The 19,793-nt window shown below is 33.2% G+C and overlaps 1 protein-coding gene across 1 annotated transcript; it reads right to left on the bottom strand.

The window, feature by feature from the left end:
• Nucleotides 1-410: 410 nt before the first annotated feature.
• LOC145683950 (uncharacterized) lies at nt 411-16,017 on the bottom strand. Its single transcript, XM_081755658.1, has 4 exons — nt 15,534-16,017; nt 8,368-8,570; nt 5,416-5,579; nt 411-4,490 (listed from the first exon to the last, which is right to left on the bottom strand). The coding sequence occupies exons 1-4, from the start codon at nt 15,902-15,904 to the stop codon at nt 4,197-4,199; spliced, it is 1,032 nt and encodes a 343-aa protein (XP_081611784.1). The 5' UTR covers nt 15,905-16,017; the 3' UTR covers nt 411-4,196.
• Nucleotides 16,018-19,793: the final 3,776 nt, after the last annotated feature.

Raw genomic sequence — 19,793 nt, 5'->3', positions numbered from 1 at the left:
GTTCACTGCGTAACAACACTAATTCAAATTGTATCATTCATCAAATACTAAAGAACTTCCAAGTTACAGTGATGCATATTGTGTGATAAAGTTGCAGTAGTAAATATTAAAAGAAATGTGAAGAAATGGGCACTTGGTTACAAGGCATTTAATTAAAATTTAAAAAGTGTCGTAGGTATAACAGTTCATTTGAAATCTTTAATATTTTGAAATTCCACATTTTATTTCAATACTAATGCTATTCATTGGACGTACTTGATAGAACCTGATTATTTTGGACGAAAATTCATTTTTTTCCCATACCAAATGAAACAAATGGAAAAGAAGACTCAAGTGTTTAAAAAGTGTTCATCGACATAACAGAAGAACAGAAATACTATTAGTACTACAAGATAAATCAAACACAGTAGTAAGGATATTTTCATTTATTTTCATAAATAAATTTTGAATACAAAAAAGTGCTTTTCACAAACACACAAATGAATACACAACTATTTATTGTATATATAATAAATATTTACACATTTACGTAAAGAAAAAAGTTAACACTAAAATACGAAGCATTCTGCCATCAAACAGTCTTACTTTATATCTAAGCTGTGAATTTAAAACAATTCTTTTTGTGTAAGAAGTTTACTAGTTACAAGGAATAGTATCTTCCTTTCGTGTGGCCGAACATGAGTAAACTAAATTTAAATCCTGTTTTTAAGTAAATTTGATCTATGAATTTATTTTTTTTTTACATATGCTAACAATCACTATTTTATGGTTACCAGAAGTTCATCAGAAGCTGCTACACTTTTTATAACAGGGTAAAGCGACTATGCGGCATCTGATAACTCACTTCGAAAGACAAATTGTATCTGATCTTGTACTCTTGGCCTTTGAATTAATAATGTAAAATAGTTTCTATGTAAGAAAAAACTAGGAATCAAAGAAAAATAAAGTACATCGTAATATTTTCTATGAGTATTGAATAAATTAAAACTTGTGTAACTTAAAATTCGCACATAAAATGTTGCTTTAAATATGGAATCTATATAATAGATGGTAAAGTATACATATGTTTTTATGTAGTTCAACACTTTGTGTTTACAAGCACTGAAAATGAATGTTAATTATTTGATATCTAGCAAAAAGTAATTTGAATGCTGGTTGTAATCTGCTGAAAGCTACACTTTTTTTTTTTTTTTTTAAAAAAGACAACTCGTTTAGCTCTCAATATGAACAACAAATTCAAACAAAACTGAATCTTACTACAATCGAACTGTATGAAAACATTGAAAAAATTGGAATAAATATTAGATATAAACGAATTCATGTACTTATTGCGGTATCATACATGGCAGTGCAGTGTATTTTTTACATAGACCATAGACATTCATTCACTCTCTCACATACAGTCATAATATATTTGCATTATAAGTTTCTAAATTATTGAAACACACTAAATAAATATGTATGTATGTTTATGTACAATGTAATGAGTCTCGGAATTCTAATACTGAAATAAAACTTTCTTTATATTTGAACACGTTCCCTTTTATTATAGTTGTCTCGGATACCAAGTACTAGGGAACAAATTACTGTTAAGCTGATTTTAATAATCATCACCGATATGTATAGTCTTCATGACATTGGTCCGTTAACGTCAGAAACAACATTCCTTAATAGCATTGAACAGATCATATTTACATCATAATCCGAACAAAGATGTAAACAAATATCGTGAATCGGTATACTTCGGAATTACAGTAAGGCACCTTCTTCTTTGTCAGGTTATTAATGACTATTTAAATGAGAACGAACAAATTTACGTTCTCGTTTTAATTAATGGAATAGATCTCTGTAGTGTTTAACAAAATAAATTACTGAGACCCTATGAAAACATACAGAGTTTAATTTGCTTTTCGAGAGAGAAGTAATTAAAAGACATTGCTCAATAAATTGAAGAACTGAGAAACCAAGTTACAGACTTACAATACTTTTGGTAGACATTATATAGTTACGTAGACGAGCAAACAGTATATAAATATCAATATCCAGTACATTGTTTTTGTGAGGCACTATGATTAGGAATGCAAATAATTGTTTATAGTACCATTTAGTTTACAGAATAGCACTAATTAAAAAATATAGACACTGAATAGTATTCATGTTAGGCAATATTTTTGAAAACAAATTAATTTATATAAATTAGTCTTACACTTCTGTTGACTTTCTCATAAAACATAACTGAATTACTGCAGGAAAATTATGAATCTCTGATAATGTTATAAACTTGAACGAAAGAAGAAAGAAGAAAAAAAAGTAAATGAACTGAAAATTTGGGGTCCAATATTCAGTCGAAAAATTAATATATAGCTCACGAAATCTGCTCTTATTCCTAATATTCAAGTAATTATCAACTAAAGTAAGCAAAGATCCAACTAGCTGCTGAAGCATAGAGTAAAAGGAATTACAATTAACATCAACAGATGTTGATATAATTGAATTCTAAATCAGCAAGACACCAGAAATAGATTGTTAGATGCTGGAAACAATTTATCAGGCATAGCTGATAAAGCATAGCATTTTATTAATATAGGCGATTATAAATGAACAAATTCTTATCTGGGACAGAAAAGTATAGCTTGTCAATAAAATTTTCTTTTATATCGAAAAATACTAGCTAATTACGCAATAAGAAATAATTAAATCTTTTTTGTATAAAGAAATTATTATCAGTAGAAACAATTAGAGAAAACAATTTTCTTGCAGTACATGTGAGAAAAGGAAGCAAATTTTTATAAGTTTACACACATTTAGCAAAATCTACCAAGTATTAAAACTGCTTACGCCTTACTTCTTAAATGATTATAATACTAATAATGTAATGGGCATATAGCCAAATTTCTTTGTGTAACTAACTTCTTCATACAAAATAAAAATTCTACGATTCATTTATAATTATATCGATTACATTCTACGATTGCTTACATTTGATTATCTCAGTTCTTCAAAATAAGGATCTGAGTTTAGAACTCAGATTTTCTGATACAATGACGATCAAAGTGAATCATTAGAAGAAGAAGGAACATACTGAATGAGATCTCAAACTAGGTACTGCAGTTGCACTGCAGTTTCTATTATTTTATTATTGTTTCATATTCCCAAAATATTAAAATGTCATGAAAGATTAGTAGTATATTTATGAATAATGTAATCGGTGAGTTTTCAATTGAGATCAGTTTTATACAGATTAGTAGAGTAAATCCAGTGTTTAAAGTATTTGTTTCCGTCCGTAGGTAACAACTGATTCATGTTTTCTTCTTCTAAGCTAGTGAAAATTTATTCTAAATCGTGGTACTTTTCGTGAAAATTGTGGGTTGACTTCACTTTCTACATATTTGTAATTCGTGGTAAAATTTACTTTCACCATGTACTGTAGATACAGAAAGTAAGTCAACATATGGTGTTTTAAGTTTTTATTATTATTTCTGCAAATACTGACGTCATTCTTCACATTAACTCCTACTACCTTGTCGTATAAAAGAAATTCAACGCTTTTATCTTTCTTTCACATATCTTAGTGTATTCACGTGAAGGAATCAAAATTTTAAATGGCATTGAGATATTTTCATCCTATACGCTATGCATCTCAATAACAACATTTCTATCATTATTTAATACAAAAACAACAATAGTCTAGGTACAACTAGTACAACTTTACATACGACTAGTTTTAATATTTTGAATTGTTACAGCTTTCAAACACTTAGACACACACATAAATACTGATTATAACAATTTTTTTTCCTTTCCATTTCAAGTCTCTCTCTCTAAATTTCTAGCTCACCAGAGTAGACCATAATATGTATTGTACAATCAGACTACGATTGTATATTTGTATGTTTGTCAAAAACCAACCATGATGTTCAACAGTTGGCCATATGAAGCATGTGTTGATAATTACTGGTATTACAACCATAACATCGGGATGATTAAATCTTGAATGGTTTTAGTAGTACAACGGTTTGGATATATCAAACCAGTGTTGAATACCTATAAGTTCTTAAAGCTTTCACTCAATGAAATGGAATTTGCTGTTGCAAACAGCCGAAATTTTAGCTAATCTGAGCAATAATTTTAAAGCTCAGCGAGTATTTCAGGTTACAGACGAAAATATAAAAGTTCAATACTATTTGTTGAAACCACTATATACCAAGTTGACATAGTTTATCAGCAAGATAATACAGATGAACTGCAGTGCACGCCATGGCAGCCATATTTCCCATTGCAATTTGCATATGAACACGTCGAAATTCTTTATACAACTTCATATAAGATGGACACTGCTTCAACGCTCCAAAATTACAACGACCAATCTCCATTCCAAGACCAGCAGCACTTTCAATTGGAAGCTTTCTATCCAGAAGATACACAAGGGTTGGTGTTAAGTACAAGCAGATTATCAATTCATCGAAGAAGCAAATTAGCATTGTGGCAACCTGTAAATAGAATTAAGAAAAATTAAAATGTTTGAGTCAAGTTTATTTAATTACAATACGTATGTATACTAGATATTAAAATAATAAATAAATAAATATTTTGAAAAACTTACTCTGCAATAAATTAGGAGTATAGAGTAGACCCATCAAAGATCAAAATTGCAAAGGATTATAAGCACATTTGCTTTCATGAGGATTTAAATATGGTAAATAAGGACATTTGCTTTCAAGCAAATTTAAATATGGTAAACAAAGTAAGTTGCTGAAGACTGAAGCAGCTTAATTTCATTATCATATGTATTGATATTTTCTTTCCCATGCAAAGTTTGACTTCTTTGGACTTACTTGGTTTTTGCCTATATTCTTGAATTGAGTTTGTTAATTGAAACTGTCACTTTATTTGATCTTCAGAAATCTCAAGTTTTATACGTAAAATTTACAAACTTATATTTACTTTATTTGACATTAGTTACGTTACTTCGTTTGTTGAAAACAGATTGAAGTAAACATTAAATTATACACATTGTTATTGAGGAAATGTTAAACTAGTTTACTTGAAAATGAAATCACATTCAACTGAACTAAGTTTTAAGAGCTATCACTTAAAATATTTGTATGTTTCCGTACTTTTTGTTTAAATTACTTAATTATTAAGGTTATATATATATGGGCGATTTCCTAAACTGAATTTATTATAAATAAATGATACATTTGCTGGTAATGAATGAAATGATTTTAATAACAGGAAAATTAGTTTGTTCTTACATTATAATTCTGTAATCGCGAAAAACTTTCATGCTTAAATAATAATAATAATAATTTGTATTCAAAATTTCCAAATTACACAATATTATATATACTCTAATTTTGATTTCTATAGGATAATATAACTACAAGAATAATATAACAATTATAACATATTTACCTGTACAGTTGTCAAAGAATCCCATGTGTACGTAGGATGAAGCTTAATAAATATGACAAAATTGACGAGGCTTAAGACACTGTTTATTGTGAAGTACATCGGAAAGAGAACTCTTTGTACAGCACAGAATGTATGTCTAGGTACTGAAAAATACAAGGATAGACCTGCGGAAAGAATAAAAAAGGACTGCGGTAAGTTTTAATAGTATCGTACAATCATTGTAAACAACATATTCAACAGATTGAACTTTCAAGGGAATGCACGCAAACTTTATATTATCTTAATTATACTAATTTGTGTTTTTTTTTTTTTATTTGTGTTGAAATCATTAAAGACAGCAATAGAACGCTATTTTTGAGCACGAAAAAAACCTATTAATTACTTATGCATGACAAATAATACCAGTGACGTCATATACATCCCTGAGTTTAAATAAATTAATGTATCACCGAAACATATTTCAAGCAATTTCATTTCATTTTATTTTAGTTTCAATTCAGTGCTGTGGCATCCTATCAAAATATCACTATGCATTAAAATATTATACATAATATATAAGCAACGTAATTGTGTTTACAAGCTTTCGTATGTTTTCAGTGAGTTTCGGGAGTCTTCAGTTCGACACGACCCGAACTCGTTCGTGTTATGTTGTAGAGTTGAACAAAAGGCGCCATTTGCATCTATGAAGTTCAGAACTATTAATGTGGTTGTGTTCAATAAAACGTGGACTTGTGTTAGAAGAGGATGCATCAGACAGAAGAAATGTATGTGAAAATACAAATCAAGTCTGTGCACAGGACTGCAACTGTTTAAAATAAATCACGTGTGAGGGAACTTCTCAAGAAGATAGAAGATTGCTACAAATAACTACATTGGAGAAGTTTTTACAGAAGACAATGCTGCTTGTGGCAGCGGAGGTATTTGTGCCGATAAAATTCACAAATCCTGTACCTGCAATATGAACAAAACAAGAAACTGGTTTGCCTAATCATTACTAGAACATTATGTTAGTACCGGTAAGCGCGTTCTATAACACCGTGGATACTCTACTATTTCAAGATAGGAAGCACTGAACAGCCATAAATGAACACGCGCCTTAAGTGTTACGTAGTTAAAGCTGACAGGTTAACTCAAAACTACAGTGACATATTTCCAACATAAACGAGAATAGAAGTGATGGCGTTAGAATGGATTAAGAGCTACGATTTAACATGTGCCATAAACATTCTTCATTACATATTTCGGATTTGTTTTAATGACAATAGTTTAACGTAAACAACAAATACGTTAATACAGCCGTACCGATGAAAGTTCATACGTATATTAATGTTGTAATTTACTATATCTATAGTCGAAAACTCGAAAGAGAAATCAATCCCAGCTTTAAATGGGAAGAATGATATTTATGCATATTATTTGAAAATTAACTGAATAGAATAAATTAAGACTAACAAGGATTTTCAGTTTCTTCGGCATTGCTCCTGTCAATTCCTGAGCCAGCTGACATGCACGTTCTTGACTAATCTTGGTCTTAAATGTCATCGGGACTGTCAAAAATCTGACAAGCGACTCCGAAAAAGATGGATTCAACACTAAATGACATGAAAGGTAATCTTTGAGTTTTACGTCGAAGTATGCCACGTGGGCTAAAGGAGACGATGAGAAATGAACGAAAAGTGGAATGAAATGAGTAAGAGGAAACGGGATTATCCCCGAGAAAACCTACGCACACGGTGTTTGTCCACCACAAAACCCACTTGGCGCGAGCTGGGATCGAACCAGAGACCATACGCACCAGAGGTGAACATTCTACCACTGAGCCACCGTGATCCCGGTCATTCAACATTAATCTCGGTCAGTTTTTAATTTCATTTTTCAGCCCTATTCACCTCCTACATCGATAGGAAATGAAGTTCGACATAAGATGACATCAGGAATATTACTATCCATATAAGCAACCCGCAAAACTTTAGATTCGAAACTAATCGATAGTTTACGATTATGTTTACTCACAGTATATTAGTAGATTACTTTTTTTTTTTTAGATTGTAAGTCATATATACATGTTTACTTGTTTTAAAAATGAGTTTACATACCGAGTTTCATCATCTTAATATCAGCAGCTCGTGACAAACTCCATTTTGGTCAAGTTTAAACCCTCTTCCCTTTTGAATCCCCCTCCTTTCCCCTTAGGATATGCATCAAAAATTGTAAATAGACTACGATATTTTCCAAGCTTTGATCTCATCGATACAGGTATTTAGAAGTATGCCAAGCCAACAGTGTGAATTTGTATACCAGACAAGTAAATAAACCAACTTTCTTTTCTATATATAAGATTACAACTTTAATATGCCCAGGAAGCTTCCACCAGTCCTTTACATTCAGCTACTCTTTCATATTCTCTATTAATAAAGTAAATAAAACAAAGTAAAAATTCACAGACTCCGAGTTATACAATGAAAAATGCTTATGGTCCATATTAAATTGAAAGTCTTAATCTATACTAGCTGTATCCAACCCTGTTACATCTTAAATATAGGTAATAGACAACATTTCATATTGTACTTCAAAATGAGTAGTTATTGAAATATATACATATTTCTATTTACTACAATCCTATATTCTGATGAACTTCGTAATTTACCAATTACTGAAATACTACTCTACATGCATTGACTTCTAAACCATATTCTCTACCGAAGGTTTGGCCATGCTTGTAGATTCACATTTCAACTTCCTGCTATTTCTGTGAATGATGTGAAATTGATATCCTGATATACTAGTTTACTTAAATTTATTATTTTTTTTTGTCACCTTATCAAATTCAGGTTTTAAGCTGTGATCTTGTTTCTGTTTACTTTATCTGGGGGAAATCTTTTTAAAAAATCTTCATTATACTAATATTCACAATTATGCTAATAATAATATTGATGAATTTTAAAAACGTACCTGATACGAATGTCATCCATATTTGTGATCCAAAGTGAGTCATGAATGCAGTAAGATAGATTAGGTTGACTAGATGCCACGTACTTTGGTTCTCAGCACTACTCTTGCCATTCCCATTAGCATATGGGTACATGAAGAAACATACTGTTGTAATTGCCACAAAAATAACTGCATGTGCTGGTTGCGTTGTTTGACATAGCACACTGGAAGACAAATAGAACAATTTATAAATTTAGTTACATTTTGTAAGAATTATAACAAGAATTAATAATTAATACTAAAAGTATTATTATCATAGGTAACTGACTTGTTATTATTAAAATCTACTCTGTAAAAAGGGCATCTTTTTCTACTATTTTTCTAAAATTGTTAAAGAATCACAATCTTGAAATTAATTTACAATGTCTGTTAATAGATGTCTTATTAATTGATCAGAACGTCTAATTTCCAAAATTTAATAAGTAAACGGTATAAAAACATATAAAAGTGGTCATAGATATCATATGTAACTCTTTTGACCACCTAATGATAGCACAGCAATTTGCTGGCGGAAGTAGAACTTCCATTAGTATATATAATGGAAGTAAAATACATTAACATTAAAATTCAACACAATTTTTATTGCTGAAAATGGCCATAATTGTAGATTAGATGTTAACTCGCAAAACTTAAGTCAAATTAATATGTTAGTCATTTGTTTAATTATTGATTTCTACATTAGCATAATTTATACTTTCACACACAAATAGTGTTACCCATAAAACAAGATTTGGGGCTGGTCTCAAAAAGGTGCCGTGTAAGTGCTGTCTCGTCTCGGAAATTATATCTGTTTTGTGAAGAGCTCTGTTTTGTCTCGTAGAAATGCAAAGTGATTTATTTACTGTGTCTGTACATAGATTCGACAACGGCAAGTTGCTCATTCAATATCTTGTAAGATTAGAAATAATTTCATACATCTGACCTTTATTCGATTATATCCTAATAAAACTACTCGCATTTAAACGAAACTTGCTGAGACGCGGTTATATCTAACTGTAAGATATGTACACTCATGTCCAAAATTATTGTCGCATGTCTATAAATTTGTTGTAGGAATATAATTTGATAACGAATGCGCCCAGTATTTCTTATAATGTTAGTATGTGTATAATCGGCAAAGACATGTATGTGGAAAATTTCATGTCAAAATATCAGTAAATAAGAACAATAAAATGAAAATAAAATTTTCTTGTCCATTTAGCAACATTTCATTTTACTCATTCTAATTTTCGTATTTATAATTCTTTTCTTATGAAATTTATCACAAATATACATTTCCCGATTATTCACACAGCGTCAGTATTAAAAGTACCCAGCAAATCATTATCAAATTATATTCTTACAAGAAGACAGTTATAGATATGAGACAATCATTTTGGACATGAGTGTACACGTTAAGATAATATTTTGTAACTTGATTTAAGTATCTGGAATTAATTATATTAATTAAAGTACTAGTTCAAAAGTTAAATTCAAAGCTATTTCCGTTTTTTTTACGTATTACCCAACGACCGTTCTACATTTTAAAGTTATCATCGATGACCTGAGTCAGTTACGTTGAAAAAGAACATCCATGTCGTTTGGCGTCAATTAAATGAAAGATAATGACCTCAACACCACTGAACTTAATTATATATGTATATATTGAGTCCGAGCCAAATGGAACATTTTTTTCGTTATTTTCACTATGACGTAATGATTTTTCCACGAATGATTTTTCCGCAGTTTTCATACTCAGTTTTAACTGTTTAAAAAGGTGCACAGTGGTGATTCGTGATTCTATTTAATCACTTCAGGAGCTTGGTGGACGAAGGGCAAATCTGCACATAAAGTATTATCTGGATTTGAAGATTGTATTTTCAACTGCTGGCTTTAAGAACGGAGATACACTGCAAAGTTGCCTAGACCTTTTAGAGAAATTCCTAGCAAGCAAAGTTCGATCTTTACCAAACTGATCATATAAGCAAACAAACAAACAAACAAACAAAAATGCGGCATTCATTGAGAGTAGAAAAAGACGTTCATAAGAAGCTAAACTCCATTCTAGACCGGAGTCAGTTATTTGCTTCTTTCAAGTAGTTCCCCAATTGTCCTCACGACGCTGGGTGGACGCCGCAATGCAAACCACTTTCTGCTAAGCACAGACGATCAATCATCTTTTCTCTAACCATACGCAGCACTGCTTGACTTAGATTATCTCATAAGAAGAGGCTTTCTATTGTGGCTACGGCACTGATGGGCAAACTTTTTACGAGAGAGAGAGAGAAAAAAACAATCACATCACGTAATTACATCAAAAAAGTTTTACGGGCATTGTTTTTTTTTTTTTTTTTTTTTTTTTTAAGAGAATGATTGTGAAATAATGGAGTGAGAATGGAGGAAATGGGAGATCATCGAGAAAAACCCATGGACACGATGTTGCCTACCTACCACAAACATACGTGGCCAAGGATCGAACTAGAGGTGACCGCTCTACTACTGACCCACCATGCCCCCTGTAATAACAGAACTACTACTACTACTAATAATAATATCTGTTCGGATTTACTTTCGACACAAAAATAGAAGTCAATATTGTCAACCGTAAATTGCATATTGATTGACAATAAGCGACAATGGTGAATCTAGCCCTAGGTCGGAGGGCCTCGCCCACCGGTTTTTGAGTGACAAAAATAATTAAAACCATTATTTTGTATTTTTAATAATTTATAGTAAACTCATAATATACCTATCATAGTCTGGGTTTTGCCTGCCCCTCAGTTTTTACCTTCTAGATCCGCCACTGATACGCAGAAAAATAGAAGGAGACGCTAAACAAAACTAAGCTTCAATGAACAAAGAGACACTAGTTTGATAAAATCCACTGTCACATAATAAAAGTATATAACTTACTCAATCACTACATCGTTTCATAATTATTAGTGACAGTCTGACAAATCTAGAAGTACACAATAATAATGATAACAAAACTGCATTTATATCCTTATAATCTCCGGCTTTTATTTTTATTTTTTTTTTTTTAAACAATCGTATTAACCTTTGAAATTTGTACTTCTGGCTTCGTGCAGATTGTCATGTAGCCTACATTATAGCCTGAATAAAATAAATTATCATACATTGACATTCCGATGTGGACATATGGCTCTTACTTAATCTTTTGATTTAAAAAAATAAAATAAAATAAAGTTCTGATGCAACTAACTCGAGCATTTTAATGAAGATCTCCAGTATCCAAGCAAAACTGGTTTAATGAAACTGAAAGAGAATACTCCTTGAAGTAGTTTAGTGTTCATTGAATTGCAATTCCTTTTTTTTTTTTTTTTTTTTTAAACGTGACATTCTACACGTCTCGTCACAGTACACAAGCATTCCAAGCGTTTTATGAATACCAACAGAAAGAAAAACAATAAGTATGTTTCATGTACTACAATATTCTCATTTTTTAAAAATAAATGATATGAAGTTTCTAGCATAATGTTCCACGATTACGCCCTGTTGTATGGAGGGACGAAAATTAATGAAAATGACTAATGAAATAACTGGTGGAATGAGAATGTAGTGGGAAACGGGAGAACCCCCGGAAAACCCATAGACACAATGTTAACCATCAAACTCACGAGGCCGGGAAGGTTCTAGAATGCTGGTACACATATTAGGTGAAGATGACTTTAGTAGCCAGTTGGTTCCCTTCTTTATCAAAGATCAATACTCAATTCACATAGTAATGCCGAGCGAGTGATTGTGAGTGAAGGCAGGTTAGTAACCAAGTTGATTACTTTCTTAATTACAACTTAATGAATGTAGACCAGTGTTCTAGAACCCTGCCCACGAAACCTGGAATAGAACCAGGGATCCTTCGCATAAGAGGTGAGTTCTCTACTGCTAAACCACTTCTTTTTTTTGTGTGTAAATAGTTATTGATTTTCATATTTTCGTACATTTTTGTACTTAAGTTCGGAAAGACGAGTGAAGTTACTTGTCTGGTTAAATATGTATGCTAATGTATTAATAAATTATGTTCAAACGATAAGCATCTGCACCCGTCGGAATTATTGTCTGAACTCATCCAAATTAGACTTCAGTGAACTAGTATACAGTTTCAGCTGTGAACTTTATACACCTCAAATTCCATCACATTCCCATAAATACAAAATTATGAATACACTATAGATTACAGGAACTTGAAAATACTACAGGAAGGTTTTCACAAGAAGAGTTTTGTAAGGAAAGATTCAGATATCGATCTTTGTATTTTCGATATAAAATGTGTTACAAAGCTTTAATCATATACCCTTTTAAGTACATTACATTAACTCAGTACATAATTATGGACAAGGATATGTATTTGACGTGTGTCCTTATGCTACCGAAGGTGATCCCGACATAAAAGAAAAATACCGCTAGAATTACGTAACAGCTAGACGATAACTTTTGCTTCTTCCTTGTGTTATGACTACATGATTAGACCAAGTGTTATTGGCCTTTATTTACTTCCGCATACACAATAGCGAAAGAAGCCTTTAGGAGGAAGAAAATACTATTTTGTGGGACATTGAATAAAGAGTTGAGAAAATGGCTTATAAAATGCTTCGTGTGGTGTATTGTGCTGTATGGGTCAGAAACACAGACATTACGCAAAAGTGACGAAAAACGGTCGGAAACTTTCGAGATGTGGGTGTGGAGAAGAATGGAAAGAATTAGCTGGGTCGAGCGGAAAACGAATGAGAGGTGTTACAAACGCTGTGAGAGAGAAAAGAACAATTTTAGATATTATTAAGAATAAGAAGAAAAATTGGTTGGGACATTGCTTAAGAGTCTTCATCCCGGCAAAATTAAAATACCGCTAATTTTACAGTAATTATGTCATATCTCCAAATAGATAAAAGATAATCGAAATGTGGAACAAGAGCGCCCTAGACAATATTATTTTACATGAGAAACCGTTATCACGACTCACTTATCTGCTTTCGATTTCGAGCCATTTTGAAAATCGGCATTTATTTTCGCGTTTCTAAACAGCTGAAAACGGAAAGCCACCAGGTGACTTGTGATAACGGTACCTCAGGCAAAATAACATTGTCTAGGGCGCTCTTGTTCCATATTTCAGTTATCTTTTATCTATTTGAAGATATCACATAATTACTGTAAAATTAGCGGTATTTTAATTTCGCCGGGATGAAGACTCTTGAGAAGTAATTGTGTCATGAGGGACGTGTTAGAGGGTATGGTGGCAGGAAAGAGAGGGAGAGGGCGGAGGAGACTACAATTAATGGACGATGTCAAAACACAGAAATCGTACGTGAAGACGAAGAAATTAGCGGAAGACCGTGGAGCATGGAAGCTTCAGTTACAGCAGTGACTTGCTATTTGGTGAATGGGGTCATGGCTTCGATTTCCGGTGGGTCAACCTTGACATATTTGAACGCAATACGGTGATTTGGATTCCATCTTACACTGTAGATTCACGCCTCATATAGCCTCGGTACCGAAAGCGACGCTAAACCACAATTCAACGTATTGTACTATTGGTCACTATTAAATTCACGCGAGCGACAATCAAAGATGCATCCAGAAAATATCCTTGAGAGGGAGAGGGCGGTCATCTAAAAATAATAATGAAAAATAATCCTTGTACGATATATTGGATGATGCTGTCATTTTATCCAATGTGAATTTACGTGGCAGTGATAAGACGTCTGGCAACTTAAGTTCTAGCTTGTTACAAATATTTTCGAATTGAGATTTAAGTACGAGATTGCCACTACTTAGTAAAATTAAGATTTTCAGTCATGGTATTATACATACTTATAAAGAAAAAATAATCAATACACCGGATATTTTAATTAATATTTAACTATGAAATGAAGGCCTCAATCTATTAGCATATAGCTCCCAGCCATTTACATTCCATACACACACACGTTAGCATAATGAATAACCTTGAGAGGACGGCAAGTGAGATTCCATTACCTGCTTTCAATGAATTACATTTTTTAAAATTATTATTACACAGGTCATAGCCTTAGCTAAGACTTCTTTTCGGTTTTCATGGAAAATTGGCAAAAAAAAAAAAAAAAAAAAAAAAGAACGTATTGCACAATGTATCAGAAAGTATATAATAACATGGACGCCAAATAATGGAGAGGTTAACACGTTTCTATGCACACGGTTCTGTGTTCGTTTCTAGGCACATTTGGTTTCAATTAGGTGTTAACACTTAAGAGCTGAGAATTCATTTCCGAAAGAGGAAGATTCAGAAAGAAAATTTTATTTCTATGGGTGCATGCTAGTGCGCGTAATAACACCTTGTGGCGATTCAGGAGCTACTTGAAATATGATTTGATTGGTTTTGATGTCGTCTTTCAGTAGCGTGGCTATATGAGACGTGGACCTACAGCTTAACATGGAATCCGAGCCACATGAGCTCCAGCGGGGAATTGAACCCGGGTCTTCCACGTCAAAAGCGTATACGAATCCCTATCTACACAGTCAAGGATAATGGTGATCGGAACTAACATCATTAATTACATATGACGCAAGTAAAAGCTCTCTGACCGGCCATACGCTTGTGTATTTAACGTCAGGATATAAAACAAATGCTAACGTCTCTCCTGACACTGCTTTCAGGTGGAAGAATTGGTTAATTTTCAGTGCATTTATGAAGTTCTGAAGTCTATATGCCATAGCCTATAGCTCTTGTGGTGAAGACAGTCGCATGTCTTATCCCTTAAATTACTACTAGCTTGATGATACAACAATAAATTCCGTTATCAAAGATTTTGGCTACGAACGTTCTAACTGCGAACTGGAGAAATGGCATTTAAAAATAAAAATCCCAAAGACGAACATGTAGCTACTCAAATCCGTTTAAACGATTTGGATCAATTTTGTCAACATGCAATTAAATTTTAATTATTTATTGTATGAAAGACCAATTTAAACAGCAGTTGGCTATAATTTCTGTAAAAGACCAATAATAATAATAATAATAATAATAATAATAATAATAATAATAATAATAATAATAATAATAATAATAATAATAATAATAATAATAATAATAATAAAATTATGACAACACTCAGATATTTGACAAAAATTATGGATAGTGAAGAAAAAATACTCACCGATACAAGTGGCTTTGAAGGAACTTGTCGAATAAAGCATCTTTCACTTGAATTAGTGCCTTATGTTTCTCAACAAACTTTGCCAACACATCACCTTTGTAAGTGGCTTGAGTGTCACTGCTAACTTGCAATGCTGCCGCTGGTAGACATCCCTGTTTAGCCAGTGGGCACGCATCACTCACAGAAACACTACTGTCCTTAGCAACAATAACAGGTTGAATTATTGTTGTGTTAATATTATTGGCACCACAATTACATGTTTCATTGTTGCCGATATTACTAACAACAACTTTTAGTGTCTTAGTAGGTCGTCGCCTTGCATGGGAATGTCCTTCACCAGTTTCTTCACAGTTTGGATTAATAGCACACATGATTTATCACTTAGCACACAATCGCTTCCGCTCGCACTGAAAACTCGTGAATCTTCTACCTGCTTCTTTCCACCGCTCCGCTCTTGCAGTCGCAGAATGTTCAGCCAGCAACAGCGCATGAACTTTATACGATTTTCTCTACCATGTGACGGTGCAGTATATCCAACTTACAGAGTTAGTCACTGTTTCTTTTGCAGTTCAGTTTTTTTTTTTAATTCACCCAACTGATGATTCTCTAAAATTGTTATTGAATAATTATTATATTTATATGAAATAAGCTCAAGAGATTTCTGATGTTCCCTCTATGTTTCTACTTAATAGAGGAAACAATGCGATACCAATATTACAATTATCTTTTCATAGTTTGTATTTATTTCAAAACAAGCTAACGAGATATCCTATGAATCATATACGTCTTGATCTTATCCGCATGACATTCATGAAGTATTCATAGTCAGTTTTTCTTCCAGAAAATTTTATTTCAAGCAGTGGAAAAAGAGCACAGGCGGTATTATTATGATTTATTATGATTTTATTATGATACTCAACATACTCAACATACCAGCTATTTAAATATTGTCTTGATCATTGAAAAACCAGAGACGGTATGTCCTCATTACTGAAAAATTAGAGACGGTATGGCATACCACCGCATACCATCCCACTTCGACCACTGGTTTCGAGGGAAAAATGCTGATCTGTGAGGGATTGCACTGGGACAATATTTATTAAAGGACGCGTCTGTCCAACAGTGGCATGTAATCGAAATTTAATTGAATCGAGGATTGCAGAAATGACTTGAATCTTTTCATTTATTTATTTATGAAATTAGTTTATGATCATTTTCCGATTCTTTAGGGGTATACGCAACTTTCTGTTTCTGTATAGAAATGAAATCTTTTCAGTTATACGTCCCACAATTATGCCGGCTAGGCTAATGGAGACGGTAATGATAAAAAAAAAAAAAAAAAACAATATGAAATGGTGGAATGAAGAAAGTGGGAGGAAATGGGAGAACCCCGAGAAAACCCACGTACAGGGTATTTGTCCACCATAAAGCCTACTTGGTGCGAGCTGGAATCGAACCACGGACCCCATGTACCAGAGGTAAACGCTCTACCACTGAGCTACCGTGGCCCTGTTTCTGTATAGAAAATATCGGAGTCAAAGATTTCAAAACCTCGTAAACGTAAAGTTGAATTATAGGTTGAATCCAGAAAGATGGCCATTGGAGAGATTTAAATACTTTTTTTTTTTCTTTAATATCTTGAAGCTATACAGGGTAATAAGAAACTATTTAAACAAACTTCGGGAGCTGATTCTCAACTCCGAGACTAGCAAAAAAGTCCTGTGGAACTTTGGTCAGTGAGGCATAGTTTCGGAGATATAAGGTGACGAAAATGAATTTCCCAAAGGAACTTATGGATTCCCTATAACCTGGCATTTAATCCCTATGTTTCTTTGGGGAATCCCTCGCACATATCTTCCGGAGGTACGTTTGAAACATGTATTTTTCAATCGAGGGTGTTATGTTCTAAACTGCACTCTCTACGTTGCGTTTTTTTTTTTTTTTTAATTACAGCCCTCTGAAGATCATTTTCCCCACGTTTTCGCATCATGAAGATATATGGGCAGCCAGACGGCTTTTCAGTTGAGTGACATGTGGTCAGTCGTTATCGTCATTTCAGAGTTTCTAGACCATTACTCTGTCGAAAAGTGCATATATAGTAATTCTTTACTATCTCCCTCTTCCGTGGCTATATGGTTAGTATATAAGCCTACGTGCAAGAGACTCGAGTTCGATTCCCGTTAGGAGTACACATGGTTCAGATTGCATGTTACGCCTGAATTAAATACTGAATTCCAGGGTCGCGGAAGTATTTGTTTAATTTAATACTCTTAACTTGAGAAAGAAGGCATTCGTGTTTCGTTCCCTTTTTTAACTATTATTGTTATTGTTTAAATTAGTTTATCATAGAAAATTTTCCGTTCACTTTTCAAATCAATCAGCTAGAAAATCTAAGTCGAAGTAAATATTTTTCAATTTTATAATTATGTTGTCACGTCTTTAAAAAGAAAACTTACTATTTTCTAGTGATTTTGTAAAGATGACATTTGCAACAACTGTCATTGCATCAATCCTGCAATTGCCTTGCCTCTGCTTCTACGCTTGACGTGAACAGAAGCAAAATACGAGCCAGAGAGAACGTTTCTATCGCTAGTCCATTTCTTACGGCCACAAAGAACTCCCCTCCGTTGTTCTGGCCATAGGCCCTGACTATATGAATGCTACGGGACTCAATAATCAATTGGAGATATGTAAGGTGCTCAGTACCTATTGGGGTTTTGCGTTTTAATTAATTTCGAAATTACATTTTCATCTGCCCAAACAATACCGGTAATAATAATTATGTAAGCTTTACTAATGACCGTAGTACATTTAATCACACTATGCACTGTTAAAACTATGATAACACAATCGTGCTCAGTGGTGTAACTAAGGGCTTGGGGGCCACCCCGCAGACAACGTGGAATGGGGCCCTTTCTCTACTCCTACATCACGATCTGGGGGCCCCGTGATGGCTTGGGGCCCCCGCAATGCGGCGTCTGCGGGTCCCTTATTTACGCCCCTGATCGAACTACAGTAGTTCCTTTTCAGATCTGTGAATTACTGTTATTTTAATACGCATTTTACATACCGATTATTAAACATGCATTATTTAAATATTTTTGTGTCTCTTCTTGTCAATATTGTTAAACAGATTTTAAATGGGAAAACAAAATCACAATGTTTAGTTTGAGTTCCGTTCAATACAAAGTTTAGGTTATCGAGATAAAATAAATAAATGTATGACGCTTTTGCAGTGTAAAATAGTTCATCTTAACTAGGATCGCGCAGTGAAACTTGTACTGTTAGTACCACGGGCGTCTCTAGCCAGGGGGACGAGGGGGACGCGTCCCCCTAATATTTTGAATTACAAAATGTTTAACATTTTATTCAATTTAATTTATTTACTAACGACAGAATAACATAAATAATAATAATAATGATATTTATTTTGAATATAATATTCAGGCTGTGAAACGATTATAACAAGAGTTCTTTATATACCTCAGGGGGTCCGTGAAGGTAAGCCGAAAGGTAATAACAAATGGAATCGAAGATAATAAACAGTTTCGGCTATGTTATACCATTTAAATCACTTTCTTTGATGTCCCCCCCCCCAGATTTTACATACCAGAGACGCCAGTGGTTAGTACTTGTGTCCGTAACTCATAATAACACCTGAACGAAAGCGAATTTTTGAATCCTGTTTATTTATTTATTTATTTATTTATTTATTTATTCTTTGCAACAAATAGCTACAGCGATTGTTTCAACCGACATTAATGGAGTCATACCGTTAACATTTTCATTGGTAACGGCGAGGTTAACGGCGACTTTCCATATCTTGTTTACAATCTATAGACCTACAATTCCCTAACTTCTTGCACAGTACCGAAGAAATGTTGGTTACGTATAATAAAAAGATATTGGGACGAGATTCTCTTTATTGTCTTTTACTAGTTTTTTTTTTTTTTTTTTTTTTTTTAAGTAGCTTGTGCTCCTTTGATGGTCTTTCAAGCCTCTCATGGGGAGCTTCTCAGCTTACCAATCACTGAGAAAATGAAATGAAATCTTTCAGTTTAATATTCCACGTTATGACCTTAGACTAAGGCAGAAGATGATTAAGGCAAGTGAATGATAGTGGAAGAATTGGTGAAATGAGGAAGTGGAAGGAAACGGGAATACTCCGAGGAAACTCACGGACATGCACGATTTTACCACCACAAACTTATTTGGGCGGGGATCGAACCAGGGACCCCACACACCAGAGGTAAGAACTCT

The sequence above is a fragment of the Thermobia domestica genome, chromosome 4, assembly GCF_964235325.1.
Source record: "Thermobia domestica chromosome 4, izTheDome1.hap1.1, whole genome shotgun sequence".
Classification (NCBI taxonomy): domain Eukaryota; kingdom Metazoa; phylum Arthropoda; class Insecta; order Zygentoma; family Lepismatidae; genus Thermobia; species Thermobia domestica.
Note: the sequence above shows the minus strand (reverse complement) of the source record. Positions and strands in the feature narration are given on the sequence as shown.